This window comes from Spermophilus citellus, assembly GCF_964194105.1.
Source record: "Spermophilus citellus genome assembly, chromosome: 9".
Lineage (NCBI taxonomy): Eukaryota > Metazoa > Chordata > Mammalia > Rodentia > Sciuridae > Spermophilus > Spermophilus citellus.
The window spans coordinates 42668659-42691949 of record NC_138191.1 but is presented as its reverse complement, the minus strand read 5'-3'; the positions used below and the strand labels follow the sequence as shown (position 1 = coordinate 42691949).

The window sequence follows — 23291 nt, the reverse complement described above, 5'->3', positions numbered from 1 at the left end:
TTTAATGTGAACTTTCATACCCAGTCACGTGTGCTCTTGTTAAAAGCTCTATCCAGGAGGCAAGGGAGATATCTGCATTTTAAGAATAATAAAATTAAAGCCCGAGTAAAGTTTAAATTTGACTATAACTATATGGTCAGTTCACACAAAGAATGGAACTCTTCGAGCATGCCAGTTCCATTCCTGCTGTTTTCATCAGTTTTAGTCCATGTGTACTACTATTACCATGTACTTGCTCAAACAACAGACATTTATTTGTCATAGTTCTAAAGGTTGAATTCCTAGATCAAAACACTATCAGATTCAGTATCTGCTGAGAGCATGGTGGAAGAGGCAAGGGAGCTCTCCTGGGTCTCTTATAAGAGTACAAATCCCATTCATGAGAGCTCCATCCTCAGGACTTACTCACCTAGGTCCCATTGAGGACTATTACCTCAGGGGTTAGCATTTCAACATAGGACTGGGTAGATACAAATATTCAGTCCATAACAGTTATCTCCTCAGTTCAAGAGTCCTATGATGCCTTCAATTCTATATCTCCTAAGAAAGTCACAGTAAAAAAGGTGACTATGAAAATCAGGCAAACAACTTAGTTTTAAAATGGCCTAGAATTTCCCAAGCTAACTGAACACCTTTGTTAAATAGCAAGAACTGAACTTGGGTAAAATGGCAGGCTGCTCACCATGATTTTATGTTCCTCATAATTTTCATTTTGGTAAATTGAAATTCAAATTATTTCCTCCAACTTTAATGTCCTAAAATACGACTCATTTTTTTTCATCAGAGTACCTCAAATGACACCTAATAATTGGGACCATCTTTTAGAATGTTTGAACGTGGTGTTTGATCAAAAAAACAAAACAAAACAAAAAAACAGGAGTGAGAACAGAGCAGGAAGTAGAGGATATGGAACAAATGATGACAAAGAAATGAAGAGTCTCAAAAGGATAATTAGATAATTAAAGGAAAAACAGTAGTGGCTGAATATATGTCCTTGTTCCTCATACTACATTGTAGTCTCAGTCCATATTCTTATATTCCTGAGCCTCAGGGAAGTTTATGTGAATTTTTCTCTCTTTTAAACATAATGTCATAGTAAAGAGATTTGGAAACACATACAAAAAAGGTGTTATATCAGCAGAAACTTTAGTGATTTTACTTCCTGCTAGTTCTTAATTTTGTCTCAGGACTTTCCATAAAGTCTCTCCCTTGGATAATTCTGGAACACTTAATAATTTCTAGCTATTTCTTCCTTATGCCTATTTTCTTATGAAATACATTCATTCCATCTAAGATCTAAAGAAATTTAAACAGAAATTTGCTCTCTTCTAAAGATTAAATTCATTACAAAAATCTTGGAAACATGGAGAGGACAGCAAATCAAATGGAAATTTATAGGGATTTAATCTGAAATATTTGTTTTAGATGCAAACTATTATCTTGAAGCCATTTATTGAAGAGTCACCCTATAGTTCTTCTTTATACTTGAGTAGACTATATCATAAGTCCTTGACATTATATAAACACTTGACCCATGCCTTGAAAACTTTCTCCCACAAATATTGACTGGTAATCAAATTGAAGTATTTGATTAGTTCCTGTTTCCCAGGCATGATGGTTAATTTTATGTGTCAACTTAACTGGACTAAAGGTTGCCCAGTTGACTGATAAAACTATTTCTGGATGTGTCTATGAGTATATCTTTGGAAGAGATTAGCTTTTGAATCAGTAGACTGAGTCTAGATTGTCCTCATCAATGTGGGTGGGCATCATCTAGTCCTCTGGAAGGCTGAAGAGAACAAAAATGTGAAGGAAATTAAAAGAAGTTTTACTTTCAGAATGGAAGACTTTATAAAGACTGATATCCTAATTGGATGGAGAGGTGGAAAAACATAGACTGTTAGTCAATAGGGAGTTGACTACAAGGTTTCTGCAAGGCAATGCAAATCTCTATTTAAAGAGACCCTCAGACTCAGAAATTTCCATTCCTCAAAATTTGTCCTATGAAGATATGCAAGCCAAAATGAAAGAAAAATACATGAATACCCAGGGATTCACTATAATTTCACTTATAATCATTTTGAAACTCAATAAAATGATAAACAATAAAGAATTAGTAACACATGCTACAATTGTGAAATGGAGTATCATAAAAATCAATCAAAAATTCTCAAAACTTTTGGTATCAAGATGCTTTTACTATTTTAGAAATTATTAAGGATTCCAAAGAGCTTCTGCTTATCACAGGAACCACGGAGCTATAACTCACAGATCTTCCTTCAAGGGGTCCTGCTGTGGGGAACACAGCTGACAGGCATCCTCTAGTCTCTTGCCTTGGCACCTTCAGATGCACCACAGTGAGCTCCTCTGCCATCATTTCCCTGGGCTGCTTCCAGCCAGTGACTAGACATGGTGAGGAATTCAAGCTGGATCAATTCCGGACTTGCTCACAAATAACGTTTGGCTGGATCCCTATCAGCCTGGCCTAAACTTTGGCAGAGCTTCTCTGTTGAAGTTCTTCTTACACAGTCCTTCCTCCCCTCCCCCATAAACGAGGAGGGAAAAACTGGATCCTAGTTAACTAAAGGGTCAATAAGGGTGCAAAACAAAAACAGCAATATTACATTGCATTACAGCAACATCTAGGAGTGGCCTTGAAAAATAGTAGAGAAGGAAAATGTTCCCAGTGGGAGGAATCATTCACTTTGTAAAGAAAGAGAAATGTCCTTAGGTGAGAAGATAGGTAATCACTGAACTAGCACATGGCCTCTCCAGTTCATAGTAAATAGTGTTCAGCAGTTGGCCTAAACCAAGGAATTCACTGGCCATATGATACACCACATATCTTAGTCCATTTTCTTGTCACTATAATAAAGTGATTGAGAACCAAAAATTTATATATATAGTGTGTGTGTGTGTGTATGTGTATATGTGTGTGTGTGTGTGTGTGTGTATGTGTCTATGTGTGTGTGTGTGTGTGTGTGTGTGTGTGTGTGTGTGTGTGTGTGTATGACTCTGGAGGCTGGGAAATCCAAGAGCATGGTGTTGGCTTCTATTCAGCCCTTGGTGAGGGCCTTCCTGCTACATCATGTCATGACAGAAGACATCACACAGCAAGACAGAGCAACATGCTAGCTTGCATCTCTCTTCCTCTTCTTACAAAACCACTAATGCCATTAGAGGGACCTCACCCTCATGAACTTACTTAATCTGAATAAATTCCTAAAGGATTCCTCTCCAAATGCCATTAGCATATGAATTTTGGCAATAAGTTTCTAACACATGAATTTGGGGGGGGGGTACACATTCAAAACACAGCATCAGGCCATCTAGGAACAGCCAACCTCACAGAATAGTGGAATGGTCTAATGAAAGCACAACTGAAGAGACAACTAGCAGACAATATTTGACAAAGATGGCCTTGAGGATACAGTATATGCTCTAAAGGAGAGCCCTCTATATGGCTCCCTCTATATGGCTCTAGTAAGTCTCTCAATGGGAAGAATAAATAAGTATAGCAACCAAGAAGTAAAAGCAGGAGTGTCCTCACCATCACTCCCAATGACCCACTGGGGGACTTTTTCCTTTCTATCCCCACAACTCTCAGTTTTGCAGGATTAGTTTCTGGCCCCTGAAAATGATATATTCTTGCTAGGGAACACAGCAAGTATCCCACTGAACTACAAACTACAGGTGCCTTGGGACATTTTGTATTCCTTGTGTTCAGAGACCAATAGGTAAGAAGAGACATCACCAAGTTGGTAGATGTAAATTGACTCCAATTAGCAGAAGGCAGTGCTGCTTTTGCACAATGGAGACAGAGAAGAGTATATATGGAACTTGGGTGATCCATGGATCACCCATCCTGATGCTCCCTTGATCAATTATAACTATGCATGGACACATACAATACTGGCCTGAGAATCTTGAACCCCTCAGGAATGAAGGTAAGTAACAAACACCGGTAGATATTATAGCTGTGGATGAGTGGGATTTAAAAAGTTAGTCAAGAAGGGAAATAGAGGTCTAGTTATAACCAGCTAAAGCCATGGGGACTGAAGTTTATCTCATGGATATCCTACAGGAAGAGAAGCCAAGAACCATAAAGGAGCTCTCTCCTAAAGCTATGCAAAGAAGCACATCTCTCTAGCACAAGGAGTGGTCAGTGGTGGTCAGGGACATGAGTGGCTCAGCAAACTTTTCAGAACACACCTGTCTGTAGAAGCAGAGTTGATGGATAGCCTATTCCTGCCAAATCTTTGAATCTGCAGCACTCATGCTAAGTTCACACTTGCCTTGGGCTGCTCCAACCAATGTCTAGGCACAATGTGGACACACTGGTGCCCACTAGCACTGGGCAGCCAGTGCAGGACTGTCTTAACTGCATTTACTTAGTCACTACCCATTAACCTAGTTGAGACTTTCTAACAACTATGCTTGGGTCTGGAGTTCTTCCTAAATTAATCCTTCTTTCTCACACACTTCCTAAATTTGCATCATTGGGGCTGGTGATGTGGCTCAGTGGTAGAGCACTTGCCTAGCATTCCTGAAGCTCTGGGTTCAATCACAGTCCTTTTTAAAAAACAAAACAAAACTTGTGTCATGGTCTAAAGTCTAAAGACATCCCCTCCCCCATCTTACTACTGTTCCCTCTTATCCCTCACAGGCACAGGCATTTCTCCCAATAAATCTTTTGCACACTCAATCCCATTTTGGTTCCTGCTCCTTGGAGGATAAGAACTGATGCGGTTAGTACCAGGAGAGATCCTGACTAGAGTGTGGGGCACATACTATCCTTTGCACAAAGTGGGACCCAAATGCTAAAGATTTCACCAGAGGTGACCTGGGAAAACTAAATGGCTAAGAGAAACACTCTGGCTCATGCAATGATTCAGGCATATTAAAAATATGGGGGAACCAAGCTCTAAGGGTAGGAAAACGGTATAATGTAAAAAGGAGCAATTCACCAGGGAGAGGTAACAATGCCAAATTTGAGTACACCAGCAGCAGAGTCTCAATATATAGAAGAGAAAAAATTGGTAGAATTGTGAAGAGATGTTGGTTAATCCACGTAGAGGGAGATGGACACCTGTCTTTCATTAGTAGTAACAGAAACAGTTAAAGGCTAACAGTTGTTGAATATTTATGACATACAGATGTTAGTCTCACTACTTTTATATTTTAATTCATTTATTCTTCATTATAACACCGTGAAGTGGTATTATTGTTACTGAGGCCAGAAGAGTTAAGAAAATAGCCTCAAGTTAACCAGCAGAAGTAACAATCATGATGTAAACCTATACAGCCTGACTGAATCTTCCTTATTTTCTTACTACTCAGCTATTCATGTAGAAAGATGTTTATCTTATTTTATCCAAAACTTCTAGTGATCATACAACATGTTTTTGGCTATTTTGTCCTACCTTTGCTGGAAATAGAAATTCTAATAACTTATTTAAATTTTTCTTTTTTATTATCAAAAATGGGCCACTGCTTTGTAAGTCAGGTATTTCAAGTTATAGCATTAAATCTTTTTGTATTACTTTGTTCAATGAATAAAACAGGATCCACACCCATTCTCAAAAGGGCTGGTCTCAGTGGAAGCCACAATAATCAAATAAAATAAAACACTTGAAAATTTTAACAACAAAGATATGTGAGACAAAGGACCTACACATAGCAGCAAGTAACCAACTCTTCTCTGGAGGGTAGCCCAAAAGGCATGCCAAAGATGAAATTATATTTACCCAAAATAAAAACAATTCTTACCTAATTATAAAACTTGCATTGCAATCATTTTTCTAAATTGAAAAGTGAATAATACAAAAGTAAAGGGGAAAAAAAAGTAGAAAAAGCAACCTAATTCCTACAATCCAGAAATATCCATTAACCAATTATGGGAGTGCATACCAATCAGAGTAAGAACTCTGGGAATGGCTAGTAATGCCTTGCCTGAGCACAGAGATTGGGATCGCATGTATGAATAAAATACATTTTATGTATCTTTACTAAATATACACACATATGACAGTGATACATATGTGCCATTCTGACCCCTAAGTCTATATATACACGGTTTTATATAACTTATTTTGTAATATGTTGTTAAACCCTTTTTTCCTGATTTTGGTTCACTTTTTATTAATCAGTCTTGCCAGAGGTTTGTCTATTTTATCCATATTTTCAAGGAACCAACTCAAAAACATACATTAGGAAATTTAAAGTACACTAAATAATATGTGAGTCAAAGATATAGTCATTTTGGAAATCAGAGAATAATTGAAACTAAATTACAAAAATAAGTAGTTCCAAAAATACTTGTGGGACCCAGCCAAATAAGTGATTAAAGGGATACAATATCTCAAAATTCATGAGTATGCATTTGATTCAAGAAATTAGAAAACAGGCAAATGAGTAAACCCAAAGAAAGCAGAAGGAAATAAACAGAAATTAATCAAAGAAAATAATCAGGTTCAGTCAGCAAAAAAAGACCAAAAGTTGTTTCTTTCAAAATGTGAACAAAATAGACAAATCTATGGCAAGATTAAAGAGGGTGGAGGAGGACAGATATCAGGAATGAAATTACTCATCTACAGATATAGTCACAAGTTTTATAAAATCATGATTAATATGAACCTTGGGCAAAATGGGCAGTTTCCCAAAAAACAAAACAAAACAAAACAACCCTTGTAACTAACTAAATCTAAGTCAAGAAGAAATGGTAAACTGAGAGGTCTATAACCACTAAAGACATTGAGAGAGGAGTTTAAAAATCAAGTTTAGAACAGTTGTTGGCCCTCTAGTAACCCAATCACTTTCCCTCTTGGGGTAGGGAATGCCACAGTATCCTCTTGCACTCTATCAGGGGTTGGAGACGTTCCAAACACTGTATCTCCACCCAGCTAAGGGGACTGAACTTCAGGAACACAATTAAAATGACTCAGAGGTGAAACTGCTCAGCGACAGGCCAATCCTTCAAACCAATCCATATACTCAGGGTATTGATTTAAGAATGTCTTAAATACTGGAATGTCGCCATTCCTCCTCAACAAGTGGGGAGAGCCACTGGTTTCCAAACAGATTTGAAACAGTAAATATCACTGGCTATGTAACAAAGCTGCTTCGAGGAGACACAAAATGAATCTTTTACAGAACTTGGGGCCCATTTAAGTCTGATAGCTAAAAAAAAAAAAAAAAAAAAAAAAGATTTAAAAGTTTGCAAGACTACAACAGGCAAGTAAAGACCCCGGGATGCATTCAGAACAAAAGTGTCATGGGAGTGGGTTTAAATTGTAACAGCGTCCGTGGGCCAGAGTGTTCACAACACTAATGTTATTTGGAAAAATACCCGCAGCCTTTCAGTTCAGCTTCTGTTATGGGGCTAACTGGCTGCGCGCCTCTTTTACTCCGAGTCTCTGAACCCATCCGCGGGCTGGAAGCCACAGTGCCGCCTTCTTCCTGGCAGAGCCTTGGGCCACCACCCTCCAGGATTCTGGCAGCGTCCCCAGAGTGCCTGCAGCCCTCCCAGCGCTCCAGCAGGGACCCACCTCCTCGGCGTCCTGGCCCAGCGGGATGCCCAAGCTCTTGAGCCCCTGCTGCAGCTCAATGATGTCCACAACGCCGTCCCCATTGCGGTCCAGTGTCTGGAAGAGGGTCTCGTAGCGCGTTGGCGGCTCCGCGTCCTGGCAAGCCGCCGCGGGCAGCACAAAGCTCCTCAGCCAGCGCAGCATGGTCCCGGAGGCGTGGGGCGGCCCAGCTCAGGAAAATCACTGGAGGTGGAAGCCGAGGGCCGCTCCAGTGCGACCAGGACCTGCGCGAGGCCTGGCTGGGAGGGGCCCGCGGACGAACAGACTTAGGGGCGTCGTTGGAGGCGAGGCTTCGGCTTGGCACGCAGGGCGCAGGAACCCAAAGGCTGCCCGAGAAGGCTCGACGTGCAGGGTGTGGCCGGCCAGCTGCTGCTTCGGGAGGAGCTCCCCTAGCGCGGGCCTCCCCGAGAGGCGTCCGGGGCTGGGCCGGGCTGGGCAGGCTGCAGGCAGGAAGTGAAGTGCTGCAGTGTGGGGCGGTTGGGGGAAAGGTGTCCTGCTGTGTCCGGAGTCCAGCTGTAAGGGAGGGAGCCCCAGAAAGTTACCGGCTTTATCGTTACCGTATTAATGGCTTGCCAGTAGCTGGCTTGAAGTGCGGGTAGCTTATTTTAAAGGTCCCCCTCCGACTTGGAGCATTGACCAACAATTGCCCAAAGGTGGCTCTCTGCCTGGAAAATGGGCCATGTCGGCTCATCTCACATGGATCTCTAACTTATAGGGGTAACTCCACAGACGTCACACACCTCGCGGCTTATCTTCCATTCACAAAAACAATAGAGTGGCTGAGTGCATAACCCGGAAATCTGCTTTAGGAAGCAGAAGAATGAAATCCGAAAACATTTTTTTAAAAAGCACATGGAAAGAAGGAAAGAAGAAAGGGGAGGGAGCAGGCGGGCAGGAGCCTTTTACAGAAAAAAAGCAGCTTCCATCCTTTTTTTTTTTTTTTTTAACAGAAAAAAGCAGCATCCATCCATTCAGCTGTGGTGAAATGAATGGCTGCTTTAGTAAATACCCTGGTAACTAAGTAACCATGGGTGACCTGCCTGTGATAAAGCACTTGCAGAAGCTGCCCTGAGACTGTATCAGAAAACCTCAGACCCCTCCCTCCCAAGATGGGTGAGGTTCTGAGGTTTGGCATTTACTAGCCAGGTGAGTCACAACTTCCTACTACATAAAGTGGGATAATATTAGAAATGCTGGATTTATGAAGACAATACCAGAGTCCTAGTCCTTTAGCTGTATGAACTGGGAGATGTGGCATAACTTCTCCGAGTGGCCTCTCATCAGGAAAATGAATATGAAAAACTAACTCACAACAACACATTGTATATTTTAAGTGGAACATCTTATACTCTAAAGCACCAATAGTGACATGCCCTTAATGGTAATAATTCTCCAATCACATATGCTTAATAGAAACTGGCTGTATCCTCTTGTCTCAGGAGTGAAAACAATCTGTACTTCAGATAGACTCTCCCACGGTCCTTTGAATCACTAAACAAAAACCAGTTATTCCACAAAAGTCAGGAAAGCAGACCCTGAGTTTAACTCCCCTCATACCATTTCTTATGTTAAAGACATACTCTACTTGAATCTAGCATTTGTAGTTAAGGACTGCCTGAAAACAGTTTATCTGTTTATGTTGACCCCAAACATCCTGAAAACAGTTTATCTGTTTATGTTGCCTCCAACTTGTATTGAGGATGACAGGGAGGCTTATTGTCAGAAAAGTGAGTCACAAATATGCAAAGCATTTAGCTACAATAAACCTGTAGCATTGGATTGAAATTAGTGATATCAGTATGAGTTCATGGTTTTACGTATTTTCAGATATAAAAATATGAAGTTAGGTGTGTGTATGTACACACACCAGTTCTGTCCACTGACAGGATCTAGGAGTAGCAAATCCGGAACACTGAACACATTTAGCACCAGACTGCTCTTTCTAAATACTTTACTCCAAAAGGAACTAGAGCACTTAGGAAAAATAACTGATTCTAGGATAGGGGTAACAAAGGTAGCGATAAGACTGGAACATCTTGTTTTCCAGAATGTCAGTGCTTACAGAACAGAGATGTGTTAAAAGAACACAGGGTCAGCTTAAAGGGGCTCTCAATGGCCAAATCTGCTACAATTTGGGCATCAAAATAAATGATATTAGCAGATTATATCCCATTAATTAAAACAGGTATCCATTAGTCCACATAACGATCATACAAATGAGAAAATTCTTTTCAATGATAGAACACCAACCAATAAATATTGATGGAATGATAAAAGTAGAATGTCGCTCATGATAACAATGATTAATACAGGAGAGAAATATCAATAACACCATTGGATGAAAGGTAGATGGGAAATGTGATATTTATCTTGTTTCAAACTATTTCCTGACAAAATATTACAAATGGAAAATGAATAAATTTTGGTGGAGAAACCTAACAACATTACTTATCAAAATTATCAGTTAATGTCATTAGTGAAAGACATATCGAGATCATGGACCACCTGGTAGGATGAAAAGAGAACACAGCATCACTTCTGTGATGCTTCCAACAGAATGCTTAATCTGAGTCCAATCCTAAGAACAAATAAGTCAAAATTGGGGATATTCTTCAAAATAATCAGCCTGTAACCGTAAAGTATGTAAAGATAATGAAGATCAAGACATTACTGAGAAACTATTTTGAGTTGAAGGAGACTAAAGAAATATAACAAGGAAGCACAACATCCAAAGGATAGAATTTAGACAGTAGTTAACACTTAGATGGAACCTTCCAGGCTTATGGGCTTCATTGAATTGTGTTTGCAACTTTTTGGAGGTTCACTTTTTAAATAAATAAATCTTGACACCCTTACAAAGCCTTTCCTATCTTCCTCAGATTAGCTCCTTGGGTACCCGGAATACATTTTCCCTTTCATGAGCAAACTAAATAAAACTGGCTCTGCCATAATCAAAACAACAAAAAACCCAAACTTTATAATACTTTATTTCATTCAATCATCAATACAATATAGTAAAAGTGGTCCAAGTGATGCTGGCCAGAAAGAACAATAGCCACTGCTTCCCAGCCTCATGGCCAGAAATGAAGTCACAGCAGACAACTTATCTCCCTGCATTCCCTCCTCTGTGGAGTTTTCGACAATACTGGCAGCATCATGGAGGAGAGGTGAGGATTTAGCTAAGAAGCTGGCATTGAGAGGGTGGCAAAGAGTGAGTGAAATCAATAGTTGTTTCATACACACAAAGGTCTGTTGGGGAAAAGGAAATAGCATAGTGGGGCAGGGCACATGACCCACCCTTAGCATGAGAGGACCACAGGGTAACACTAACAGTATCAGGTTCAAAATGTCTCTGTATAATAGCTTCATGAATCTTCTACCACACATGAAGGGTAAAACAAATTCCTGAATACTCAGATTTCTTCCTGTGTGTGTAGAAAATGTTTCATACTTGATAGACAAGGTACAAGTATACAATGGGCACTGAGTATAACCAGTGTATTTTTTTACCTAACCATGGGATATATTTCACTGAAAAAGTTCATAAAGATTCCAAACACATTCAACTTTTGATTTTTGGTCCTTATTTAGAGACAAGTTCAATTTTGTTTAATATCCAGTTCTTGTCATATTTGTTTCCCTGTTTCTTAGAGGAGAGCAGATTCACAGCAGAAAAGTCCAATTGATAGCTAGGGAGTGGTTAACCTTGTCTGAGCCAGAAACAAAGACAGAAGTGACCAGGGAGTGGAAAAACTAAAGTTCAAACTAGAATTTTTAAAAAATATTTTATTTACATTTTAGTTTTCGGCAGACACAACATCTTTGTTTGTATGTGGTGCTGAGGATCGAACCTGGGCCATACCCATGCCAGGCAAGCGCACTACTGCTTGAGCCACATCCCCAGCCCCTCAAACTAGAATTTTATTATAGCACAGGACAATAATAAATGTCAAAACAAACAAAAAGAAAGCATGGCACCTAGAGAAGGCTATTACCCACATTCTTTGCTTGACAACACAGGAAAATACATTAACTTAATATGTCATACAGAATTAGTTAAAGGACAGAGAAACTACAGTTACATTAATATGTTTTACTCCCCACAATCATACTAGATATATAAAGTATTACTAGAAGTAAAGAGATACAAACATTGTAGCATTAGATATCATAATATAATAATGATGACCACAGTTCTAAGAACAGGGTTATAATTAAAATGGAACTAAACAGACTAGTTATAACAAGAGGTTCTGTGAGAAACTCTTCTGTGCTTTACAAAATATAAAGCAGATGTGAATACATATTTCTTCCTACACACTTTGTTCATTCAACTATTAAGTATTTATTGGGGACTTCCTAAGGGCCATACACAGTCTTCCATATAAGGGAGACAGTGGTGAAGGAAAACAACTAAGGCATTGTCCTCATGGAGCAGGAAGACAGGGAATAACTGAATCATACCTAAAATGTTCTATAGCCACAAGAAAAAAATTGGGGTGGGGGGGATTTAACCCAGTGGTACTTTACCACTGCACCACATACCAACCTTTAAATTCTTTTTTTTTATTTTGAGACAGGCTCTAAGTTGCTTAAGGTCTCACTAAATTGCTGAGTCTGGCCTCCAACTTGTGATCCTCCTGCCTCAGCTTCCCAAACCACTGGAATTACAGGCATGTGCCACTGTATCTGGCTACAAGAAATTTTATGTCCAATAAAACTAAGGACCTATAAACTATAAAATTATTCCCCAACATTCATTTTACACTGTGCAGAAAGAAATTTCCAGTGCACATTTCTTACTTTTTCATATTTCTTATTTTATATGTTTTTCATTTAATATTTTTTAATTTCTTAGTTTTTTCATATTTCTTAAAGAGTTATCACTTATTTTAAAAATATGACTTTTGGGTCTTTAATGTATTTCATTTCATGTCTTGTATATACATGCTCAAAAACTGAAATGTTTTGAGTCCTTTAAAGTTTGATTTATCTTTGTAGTATCTTCAAACTCATTGAACTACTTGTATACTTGTAGTAAATAGATGTGTGTTTGTATATTTTTAATAAGTTTCAAATTGAAAACAATTCAATTTGACTTTTCAAAGTGTTGCTTTGTATCTGAAGGCAAAGCAGTCTAATAGAAAATGGACATACTGCAATGTTGCTAGCATCTCAGTAGATGGCGCCTTTATTAAAGTTGAAGAATGGCTTTTGGATAAATGTAGAAACTGAGGGAGTGCATGCAGGTGGGATAAGAGGAAAGAAGGATGATAGGTGGATCTTTATTTTTTTAGTCATCCACACTAATAGTTATAGACACTAACAAATGATAAAGAGCCAAAATATGATTTAAAAACCTGAGCGTTACATTTTTGTTTTAAAAAAATATTCTGCCCAAATTCACTTACTGTGCACTCTAGCATACTACAATGAATCAATGGACGAAATGTAATATATTAATCTTTCAAAAATATGTGACATAATTCCAAACTATCACATCAGCATCCATCCACCAATAACAAAGTTAAAGTTTCATAATGAATCTGGGCTTTTATAATCCTTGTAAATGATTTCTCAGTGACTCCTTCATCCATTTAAGCCCTGAAGCATATAATGTAACTTTATGCTGCAAAAAAGGGACATGGATAAAGTAATTCCTTTGTTTTTTAATTGTACTAAAATGTACATAATCTAAAATTTCCCATCTTAACCATCTTTAAGTGTTTGGTTTGGTGGCATTACGTACATTTACATTACTGTGAAAGCCATCTCCAGAATTCTTCACCTTGCAAAACTCAAATTCTGTACCCATTAAATACTAATCCCCCATCCCTCCCTTCCCCCATTGTTTGGCAACCACCACTCTACTCTCTATGAATTTGATTGCGATAGGTACCTCATACAAGTGAATCATACATTATGTGTCCTTTTGTTTATTTTTTTTGTTTATTTCACTTAGCATTAATATCCTCAAAGTTCATCCATATTGTAACATGTATCCATTTCCTACCTTTTTAAAGATGAACAAAGTTCATTTATATACATACCACAGCTTGCATATCCATTCATCTATAAATGAATATATGGGATGCTTCTACCTTTTAGTTACTGTGAATTAATGTAGATATGAACATGAATGAACAATGAATCAATGAATCTCAAAGGATCTTTGAGATCCTTTGAATTTTTGGGGGAATATACCTAGAAGTGAAATTGCTGGATCATAAGGTAATTCTATTTTTTACTTTTTGAGTAACTGCCATACTGTTTTCCATAGCATTTGTACCAAGGTTCCAATTTCTCCACATCCTCACTAATACTTGCTATTTTCTGTTTGCTTATTTTTGATAGCAGCTATTATAGTTTTGAGACTTTTGTTTGCATTTTCCTAATGAGAGTGCTGTGTAACAACTTTTTTTGTGTGCTTTTTGGACATTTATATATCTTCTTTGAAAACATATCAAGACCTTGGTCCATTTTTTAAATTCTTTGTCTTATGTTGTTGAATTGTCGTTCTTTGTATATTCTGGAAATTAACTCATCATACATATTTTCTTCCATTCCATGGGTTGCCTTCTCATTCTGTTGTGATTTTAATGCACACACAGAAGTTTTTCTATGTTGATATAGTCCAATTTATCTGTTTTTTTTTTTTTTCCTTTGGGTGCCTAAAGTTAGTTGTGTAAGCCTTGAAACCTTCTGTTGTCAAAATGTGCCATTTTAAAAGTTATTTAGTCCTGGTTCTTCTACATTACTGTTGTTACTAATTAGTCATCCCTGTTAATGTCTATGCATTTTTCAAATGTCTTCTACATGTTGGCTTTGTAGAAGTCATTATGCATATATATAGTAAACTTATAGTCATATAGTATTACTAATTTTATATTACATTTTAAAAATATTTTAGTTGTAGATGGACACAATACCTATATATATATATATATATATATATATATATACACACACACACACACACACACACACACATATGTGTATATATATATATATATTTAATGTGGTGCTGAAGATCAAATCGAGTGCCTCACAAATGTGCTCCACTGAGTCCCAGCCCAGTCCTATATTATATATTTTATTTTCAAATAAACCTTTCAAGTAATTTTAGTAGGCTATAAAAAGAAGTTGTTTCACAAGGCCAAATACCAGAAACTCAGTATAAGTGAGCTTGTGCAGAAAGTAAAGGACTTGTAGCTGGGACTTAGGAAAAATAAGAACCATGAACTGGAACCTTCTCAAGAATCTTTATCTTATATCTCTGTTTCTTCTGTATTCCTGCTTCCATACTGTCCCACAGTGCAGATCATTTTTATTCACATACTTGGAACAGCTCTCAGTTTTATATTTTAGAACCTCAATCACCAGAGAAAGCTGAGTCTTTCTTAACACTGTCTCTAATACCAAGTTCTCCAAATCCTTATGAAAAACTCATTGACCTATGCCGGGTTTCTGTTCTCGCGACTAATAGGCTCAGGGGTCACTCAAGTTGGACTGGGCTGATTGGGCGGACTGGGCTGACTGGGCTACGCAAAATAACCACACAAGAGACACAAATACCTTTTTCTTTGGGGTCACTGTGATGGCTCCTCTAACCTTAAGGGTCTGCAGGGAGAGAGAGAGAGAGAGAGAGAGAGAGAGAGAGAGAGAGAGAGAGAGAGAAAGTGCGAGAGCACGTGCTGACCCCTTTTATTGAGGAGAAGCTATTCAAATGAGGGAAGGGGTCAGGTTTCAGGAGGCTGAGTCTATCTTCATGATGTCCACTGTCAGCAGGTTGACTTGACATCTGGGTAGGCCACACCCAAGGGCACAGTAAGCGAAGAGGACACATACAATGCACTTTCATGGAAGATTCTATCCTAAACAGGGCAAGGGGTTATATTACAAAGGAAAAGGTGAGCATAGTTCCACCCATGGGGCTGTAGGAAGACACTCTCAGGCACAAACAAAGACATAGTCACTGGAACCCTGGAAGAATGGGGCAGTCTAGCAGCATGGGTGCCTGACAACATCCCCTAGCAGGGGAGTTAACTCAGTTATGTGCGAGATTGGTCTCCCACAGACCTAGCTAAGGGACTCACCACTGGAGTGATTAAAAATGTCCAGGTGCCCAGGGTTATGGCAAAGTATTGTAGTTTTCAGTGTAAACAAGTAAAGGAAAGAGGAGAATAGATGCATTTGTAAAAATAGGTTTTCCTTATTGAGTTTAATTGACTTTAGTTTCAATATATCAAATTATATTTAATCAATCAAATGTTCCAAAGTCAGTACCATTTGAAAAAAAATCAGAAGAATGAAGCATCTCTGAAATTATTTAAGGCAATGACAAAATGTGATTCAATTAAGAAACACTAAGTTCATAAGCAATTTTGGAGGAACACAAATATTTTGTAAGGTAATGCAGAACTAACAGACTGTTAAACAGAAGTTTAAGTAATAGATAAACTATTTAAAATGAAATGCAAATAATTTTCAAAATGACTGTCATTTTGTGACTTTTGAAACCCTGACCTACATTGCAAGTTTTAAAAGTGTTGGATTAGAGGCCTCAGTGTCAGTACAGGACTCCTGGCCACTTGTCCATGCAGGACCACTAGCTGCCACTCCTGTGTGGACCCCCATCTACCAACATGGGACTCCCCGGGTTGCCTCCTTCTTGAGACACTGCAACCACTGCTATAGTCCCCTACACACAGAAGCCTGCACCTGGGGACATGCACAGGGTCTGGAGACAGCTGCCAGCCACAACACTGCACAACACAGAGCTGCATCTCTGAACACAGGGCCCACCACCACCACCCGGGCCCACCTGGCCCAACACTCCATCGATGAAAGCAGCTGCTTCCATCTTGGGACACCTTTGTTGTCACTTTTACTTGGGGCAACTCCCAGCTTGGGACACTGGCTAGGGCTTAGAAGCAATATCAAAGTACCTATAGTCCCCAACACTTTTCTCTTCCTGGCAGCCACTAGGCTGGCACAGTGCTTGCAGCTATGCAGCCAGTCTGTAGCTTGCAAAGCCTGGCCCTGAACTTTCCAGGACAAAACAGCTCTCTGCAGCAGGTGTGCAGCCCCCAGAGCATAGCCTACAAGAACTCCTGAGAGAGAGGTTCCTGATTGGGAAGTAGAAAGGGAAGGGGTGAATAAGATACAGTTTAGAGACTAAATTACTGACCAGGAATTGTGAGGTCTATAGGCAATATAAGCAGATAAGACTAGGCACCCCCATCACACAAGCAGGCCCCAGAGGAGATCCTTGGAGTGCATTCTCCCAATGGAGACTAGCAAGTGCTATACTCCACCTCCAGGAGTTTCACCCCTAAGACCAACCCTCCCACCCTAATAACCTAACAACCTGAGGGTGGAGATACCAGCAAACAACAGACAACACCATCTATTGGATGAGAAGGAAAACAAGAAAGATACTGATCTCCAACAAAAACAATCCTTGTATCTTCCTTTGAGATTTTTTTCTCTTTTCTCTCTCTCTCTCTTCTCCTGCCCTCACAATTCCAACATTTGTGAAACAAGTACTTTTCATGAATTAGTCTACTGAGGACTTGGATGTCTGAATAGAATATTACAGTTGTGTTGTATATTCTTTTATCTCCTATTTTTACATTTTTCTTGATATTTATGTTTGTTTGTTGTACTCTCACTATTGTCTTCCCAATGATTTCTCTCCCCAAAATCACTTTCTCCTCTCCTGCTACTAACCACATTCTTTAGATTCCTCTTTCATGCTTTCTAAGATCTAATAACTCTATATCTTCACCTCCTACCCTCTTAACATCTCATCCTACACCTCACCCCTGGTTCTCTTTATCCACCATCAGAAACTGTAGACATTTTTACAAATATACTGTTTATATTGTAGATAATAATTGAACTCACCATTTCTGTATATTGTGACCAAACTGTAAACATCTTCACAGCAGCTATATGGTTTAAGGCTGTATATTATTTGTATTGGGATCTGTTAATATTGTTCCCCCTTAAAGGAGAGGTATTTGAATCCTGCAAGGACACTATAAGCCTATAGGGTAAAAACTCTAATGCCTCAGATCCACAGTGCTAAAAGGAAAAACACCCAAACAACATGAAAAAACAAGGGAAGAAAGTGCCCCAAACAAACCAAGATACTACATTATTAGAATCCATGGCCAGCACAACAGAAGAAATGACAGAGAAGGAGTTCAGGAGTTCAGGATGTACATAAATAAAATGTTCTGTGAATTAAAAGGTGATATAAGAGAGCAAATACAGGCAGCAGAAGATCATTTCCATAAAGAGCTACATAAGCAAATACAGGAAGCCAAAGATTACTTCAATAAGGAGATAGAGGTTCTGAAACAAAAAAACCAAACAGAAATCCTTGAAATTAAAGAAATAATAACCCAAATTAAAAACTCAATAGAAAATAATACCAACAAATTAGATCACTTGGAAGACAGAACCTCAGGCAATGAAGACAAAATATATAATCTTAAAAAGAATGTTCACCACACAGTGAAGATGGTCAGAAACCATGAGAATAACATTCAAGAATTATGGGATAACATAAAAAGACCAAATTTAAGAATTATTTGGATACAGGAAGACATAAAATTACAAACCAAAGGAATGAACAATCTATTCAATAAAATAACATCAGAAAATTTTCTAAACATGAAGAACAAAATGGAAAATCAAATATAAGAGGTTTACAGGACACCAAATGTACAAAATCACAACATATCCACACCAAGACATATTATAATGAAAATGCCTAGAATACAGAATAAGGAGATAATTTTAAAAGCCACAAGAAAAAGGAATCAGATTACATAAAGGAGGAAAACATTTAGTATATCTGCAGATTTTTAAACCCAGACCGCGAAAGCTAGAAGATTCTGGAACAACATATACCAAAGCTCTGAAAGAAAATGGATACCAACCAAGAATTTTATATTACAACAAAATTAAGTTTTAGATTTGATGATGAAATAAAAACCTTCCATGATAAACAGAAGTTGAAAGAATTTACAACTAGAAAGACTGCACTATAGAACATCTTCAATAAAATATTCCATGAGGAGGAAATGAAAAACAACGATGAAAATCAACAAAGGGAGGTACTACACTAAAGTAAAAACCAACCAAATAAGAAAACAAGTCAAATTAAATAACAAAAATAAACAAAAATGATTGGGAATAAGAATCAAGCCTCAATAATAACCTTGAATGATAATGGCCTAAACTCACCAGTCAAAAGATATTGACTGGCAGATTGCATTTTTAAAAAAGACCCAGCAATATTCTGCCTTCAAGAGACTCATCTCATAGGAAAAAACATCCACAGACTGAAGGTGAAAGGTTGGGTAAAAACATACCACTTACATGGACGGCAGAAACAAGCAGGGGTTTCCATCCTCATATCAAATAAAGTAGATTCAAGCCAAATTTAATGAAAGAGATAAAGAAGGACATTTCTTACTGCTTAAGACATACAATTATAAATATATATGCCCTAAACAATGGAGCATCTATGTTCATTAAACAAACTCTTCTCAAGACTCAAATAGACCACAATAATTCTGGATGACTTTAACATAGCTTTCACCATAGGATAGATCTTCCAAACAAAACTAAACAAACAAACTACAGAACTCAATAGACATATATAGAATATTTCATCCATCAGCTAGTGAATACACTGTCTTCTCAGCAGAACATTCATTCTTCTCTAAAATGGACCATATATTATGCCACAAAGCAACTCTTAGCAAATACAAAAAATACTAGAAATACTACCCTGCATTCTATCAGATACTAATGGAATGAAATTAGAAATCAATGAAAAAATAAAAATAGAAGCAATTCCAACAAATGGAGACTAAATATTATGCTATTGAATGAACAATGGGTTGCAAAAGACATCAAAGAGAAGATTTTAAAATTCTTAGAAGAAAATGAGAACACTAATACAACATAATGAAATCTCTGGGACACTACAAAGTCAGTACTAAGAGGAAAGTTCATTGAATTAGTTCATTCCTTAAAAGAAGAAAAGTCAACAAATAAATGACTTAACGTCACAACGCAAAGCCCTAGAGAAAGAACAAATCAACACCAAAAGCAGTAGAAGACAGGAAATACTTAAAATCAGAGCTGAAATCAATGAAATTGAAACAAAAGAAACAACTGAAAAAATTGACAAAAACAAGAAATTGGTTCTTTGAAAAAATAAATAAAATTGATAAACCCTTCTCCATGCTAACAGAGAAGGAGAGAGAAAACTCAAAACATCCGTGATGAAAAAAGAAATATCATGACAGACACTACAGAAATACTGAAGATAATTAGAAATTATTTTGAAAATTTGCACTCCAATAAAATAGAAAATCTCAATGGCATCAACAAATATCTAGAGTCATTTGATTTGCCTACATTGAATCAGGAAGATATACACAAGTTCAACAGATCAATTTCAAGCAATGAAATAGAAGATGCCACCAGAAGCCTACCAACCAAGAAAATCCCAGGACCAGATGGATACACAGTTGAGTTCTAAAGACCTTCAAAGAAGAACTAATACCAATACTCCTCAAGTTATTTCATGAAATGGAAAAAGAGGGAACACTTCCAAACACATTCTATGAGGTCAATATTACCCTGATTCCAAAACCAGGCAAAGGCACATCAAAGAAAAGAAAACTAATGTCTCTAATGAACATAGATGCAAAAATTTTCAATAAAATTCTGGCAAATCAAATACAAAAATATATCAAAAAGATCATGCACCAAGTAAAATTCATCCCAGAGATGCAAGGTTAGTTTAACATATGGAAATCAATAAATATAATTCATCACATCAATAGACTTAAAGATAAGAATCATATGATCATCTCAATAGATGCAGAAAAAGCATTTGACAAATACAGCACCCCTTTATGCTCAAAACACTAAAAAACTAGGGATAACAGGAACATAGCTCAACATTGTAAAAGCTACCTATGCTAATCTCAATGTCAACATCATTCTAAATGGAGAAAAATTGAAAGCATTCCCTCTAAAAGCTGGAAAAAGACAGGGATGCCATCTTTTACCATTTCTATTTAACATAGTTCTTGAAATACTAGCCTGAGAAATTAGATAGACAAAAGAATTTAAAGAATACAGACAGGAAAAGAAGAACTCAAACTATCACTATTTGCTGACAACATGATTCTATACCTAAAGGATCCAAAAATTCCACTAGAAAACTTCTCGAAGTAGTAAATGAATATAGCAAAGTAGCAGGATATAAAAATCAACACCCATAAATCAAATGCATTCCTATACATCAGTGACAAATCCTGTGAAAGAGAAACTACCCAATTTACAATAGCTTCAAAAATAAAAATAAAATACTTGAGAATCAACACAATAGGTTGAAAGATCTCTACAATGAAAACTATAGAACATTAAAGAAAGAAATTAAAGTAGACCTTAGAAGATGGAAAAATCTACTTTGCTCATGGATAGGCAGAATTAATATTATCAAAATGACCACACTACCAAAAGCACTATACAGATTTAATGCAATTCTAATCAAAATCCCAATGACATTCCTCATAGAAACAGAAAAAGCAATTATGAAATTCATCTGGACCCAGATGTAGTCAAAGCAATCCTATCAAGAAGAGTGAAGCAGGTGACATTACTATATCAGAACTTAAACTATACTATAGAGCAATAGTAACAAAAATGGCATGGTATTGGCACCAAAATAGACTTGTAGACCAATGGTACAGAATAGAGGACACAGAGACTAACCCACAAAATTTCAATTATCTTATATTAGACAAAGGTGCCAATATGCACTGGAGACAAGAGAGCAAATGGTGCTGGGAAAACTGGAAATCCATATACACCAAAATGAAATTAAGCCCCTATCTCTCACCATGCACAAAACTCAACTCAAAGTGGATCAAGGACCTAGGAATTAAATCAGAGACCCTGTGCTTAACAGAAGAAAAGGTAGGCCTAAATCTTCATCATGTCAGATTAGGTGCCGACTTCCTTAAATACATCTCCCATAGCACAAGAAATAAAATCAAGAATCAATAAATGGGATGGATTCAAACTAAAAAGCTTCTTCTCAGCAAAAGAAACAATCAGTGAGGTGAATAGAGAGCCTACAGAATGGGAGCAAATTTTTACCACACACACATCTCTAGGACATATAAAGAATTAAAAAATCTTAACACCAAAAAAACAAATAATCCAATCAATAAATGGGCCAAGGAAGGACCTGAACAGACACTTCTCAGAAGATGATATACAATCAATCAAGAAATATATGAGTAAATGTTCAATCTCTAGCATTTAGAGAAATGCAAATCAAAACTACTCTAAGATTTCATCTCACTCCTGTCAGAATGGCAGCTATTAAGAATAAAACAACAGAATTCCAACATGGCAGCGGGCCCAGAGAGATCAAGTCTCTGACCTCTTCAGCTGTGCAGGCATAGGGAGTCGTAAACAACCTAAATCTGTTTGCGCAGGATCACTAGGCAATGCTGAGCTGACGTGGACCTGGGGCGAACAGTCTGGGCCTCTCAGAACACACACTGAGCCCGGATCGGCTGAATTCAAGCTCCTGTTCACCTGCTTCCTGCAGACAAACAGCTGTGACTCAGCACTAATCCATCCGGCTGAAACAACCGGTCAGCCCTTCTCATCCTACGGAGGTAAATGCCTGCCAAGCCTTCATAGGTAGTGGCCACAGGTTTGAAACGGGGCTTGGGAGAGACAGTAAGGACCCACCCGTTGCATTGGTCGCCCGGCAAAGGGAAACGAACTATCGCCATTTGCAAGAGATACCACCATGGCAGAGAACTGACGTCATCAGACTGCGGTGGAGGAGATAACTTCATTGAAACCTGCGGCTACAGGTGTGTAATTCCCTAGCCTTCCCTCTCCACACATCGGGGAAACCTTAAGGGCCCCTCCCAGCTCTCCCGTAAGGGCCCCTCCCAGCTCTCCCGTAAGGGCCCCTCCCAGCTCTCCCGTGAGCACAATAGCTGGACCGAGGGAATCAGAGGTGGCGCGGGACCTGCGGTGCAGAACTACTGCTCCCACCAGTGCTGACAGCTGAGGTCTCTTGCACCAGCTACCGGGGGCGTGGCTACCGGAGGGCAAGTAAAATTCACTGAGGATTCTCAGCCCCAAGCTCTTCAAACTTAGGGTCTGAGGGAATGGCAAACTGGAAGAGTGTGCCCAGTCGTTCATGAAAACAGGGCTCCCGGGACCAGCAGACCTGGCGTGTAGCCAGTATTGTGGTGAGCGGCAACCGTGAGAGGGGCCTGGCTAGAGGAAAAGTGGGAAGTGACTAGACACAAGAGGAGGCCCTAGGCACTCAGGATTGGAGACTCGCCCAGTCTGGGAGGAGCTGCTGCACAGTGATTGGTTCCCGCGTATTGACAGGAGAAACTTGGCCTGGTGGGCACAGCGCCACCTACTGGAAGAGAAGTTAATCAAACTCTAAGACTGCATTTATTAGTTTTTTTTTCTTTTTTTCTTTTCTCTTTTTTTTTTTGATTTGGGTTTTTCTTTCATTTTCATTTTTCTTTCTTGTTGTTTTTTAAATTTTTTTTTACAATTTTTAAAAAATTTTTTTTCTTCTAATTTTAATTTTAATTTTTTAATTATTTTTTAAAAATTTTT

At 38.3% G+C, this 23291-nt stretch overlaps 1 protein-coding gene across 1 annotated transcript in view; it reads right to left on the bottom strand.

Moving 5' to 3' along the window:
• Positions 1–8011, bottom strand: part of SLC25A24 (solute carrier family 25 member 24) — a 48443-nt gene extending 40432 nt beyond the window's left edge. Inside the window, exon 1 of the mRNA XM_081305567.1 lies at positions 7548–8011. Coding sequence (XP_081161693.1) covers positions 7548–7730 — 183 coding nt within the window. The 5' untranslated portion in view covers positions 7731–8011. The remainder of the gene's footprint in view (positions 1–7547) is intronic.
• Positions 8012–23291: the final 15280 nt, after the last annotated feature.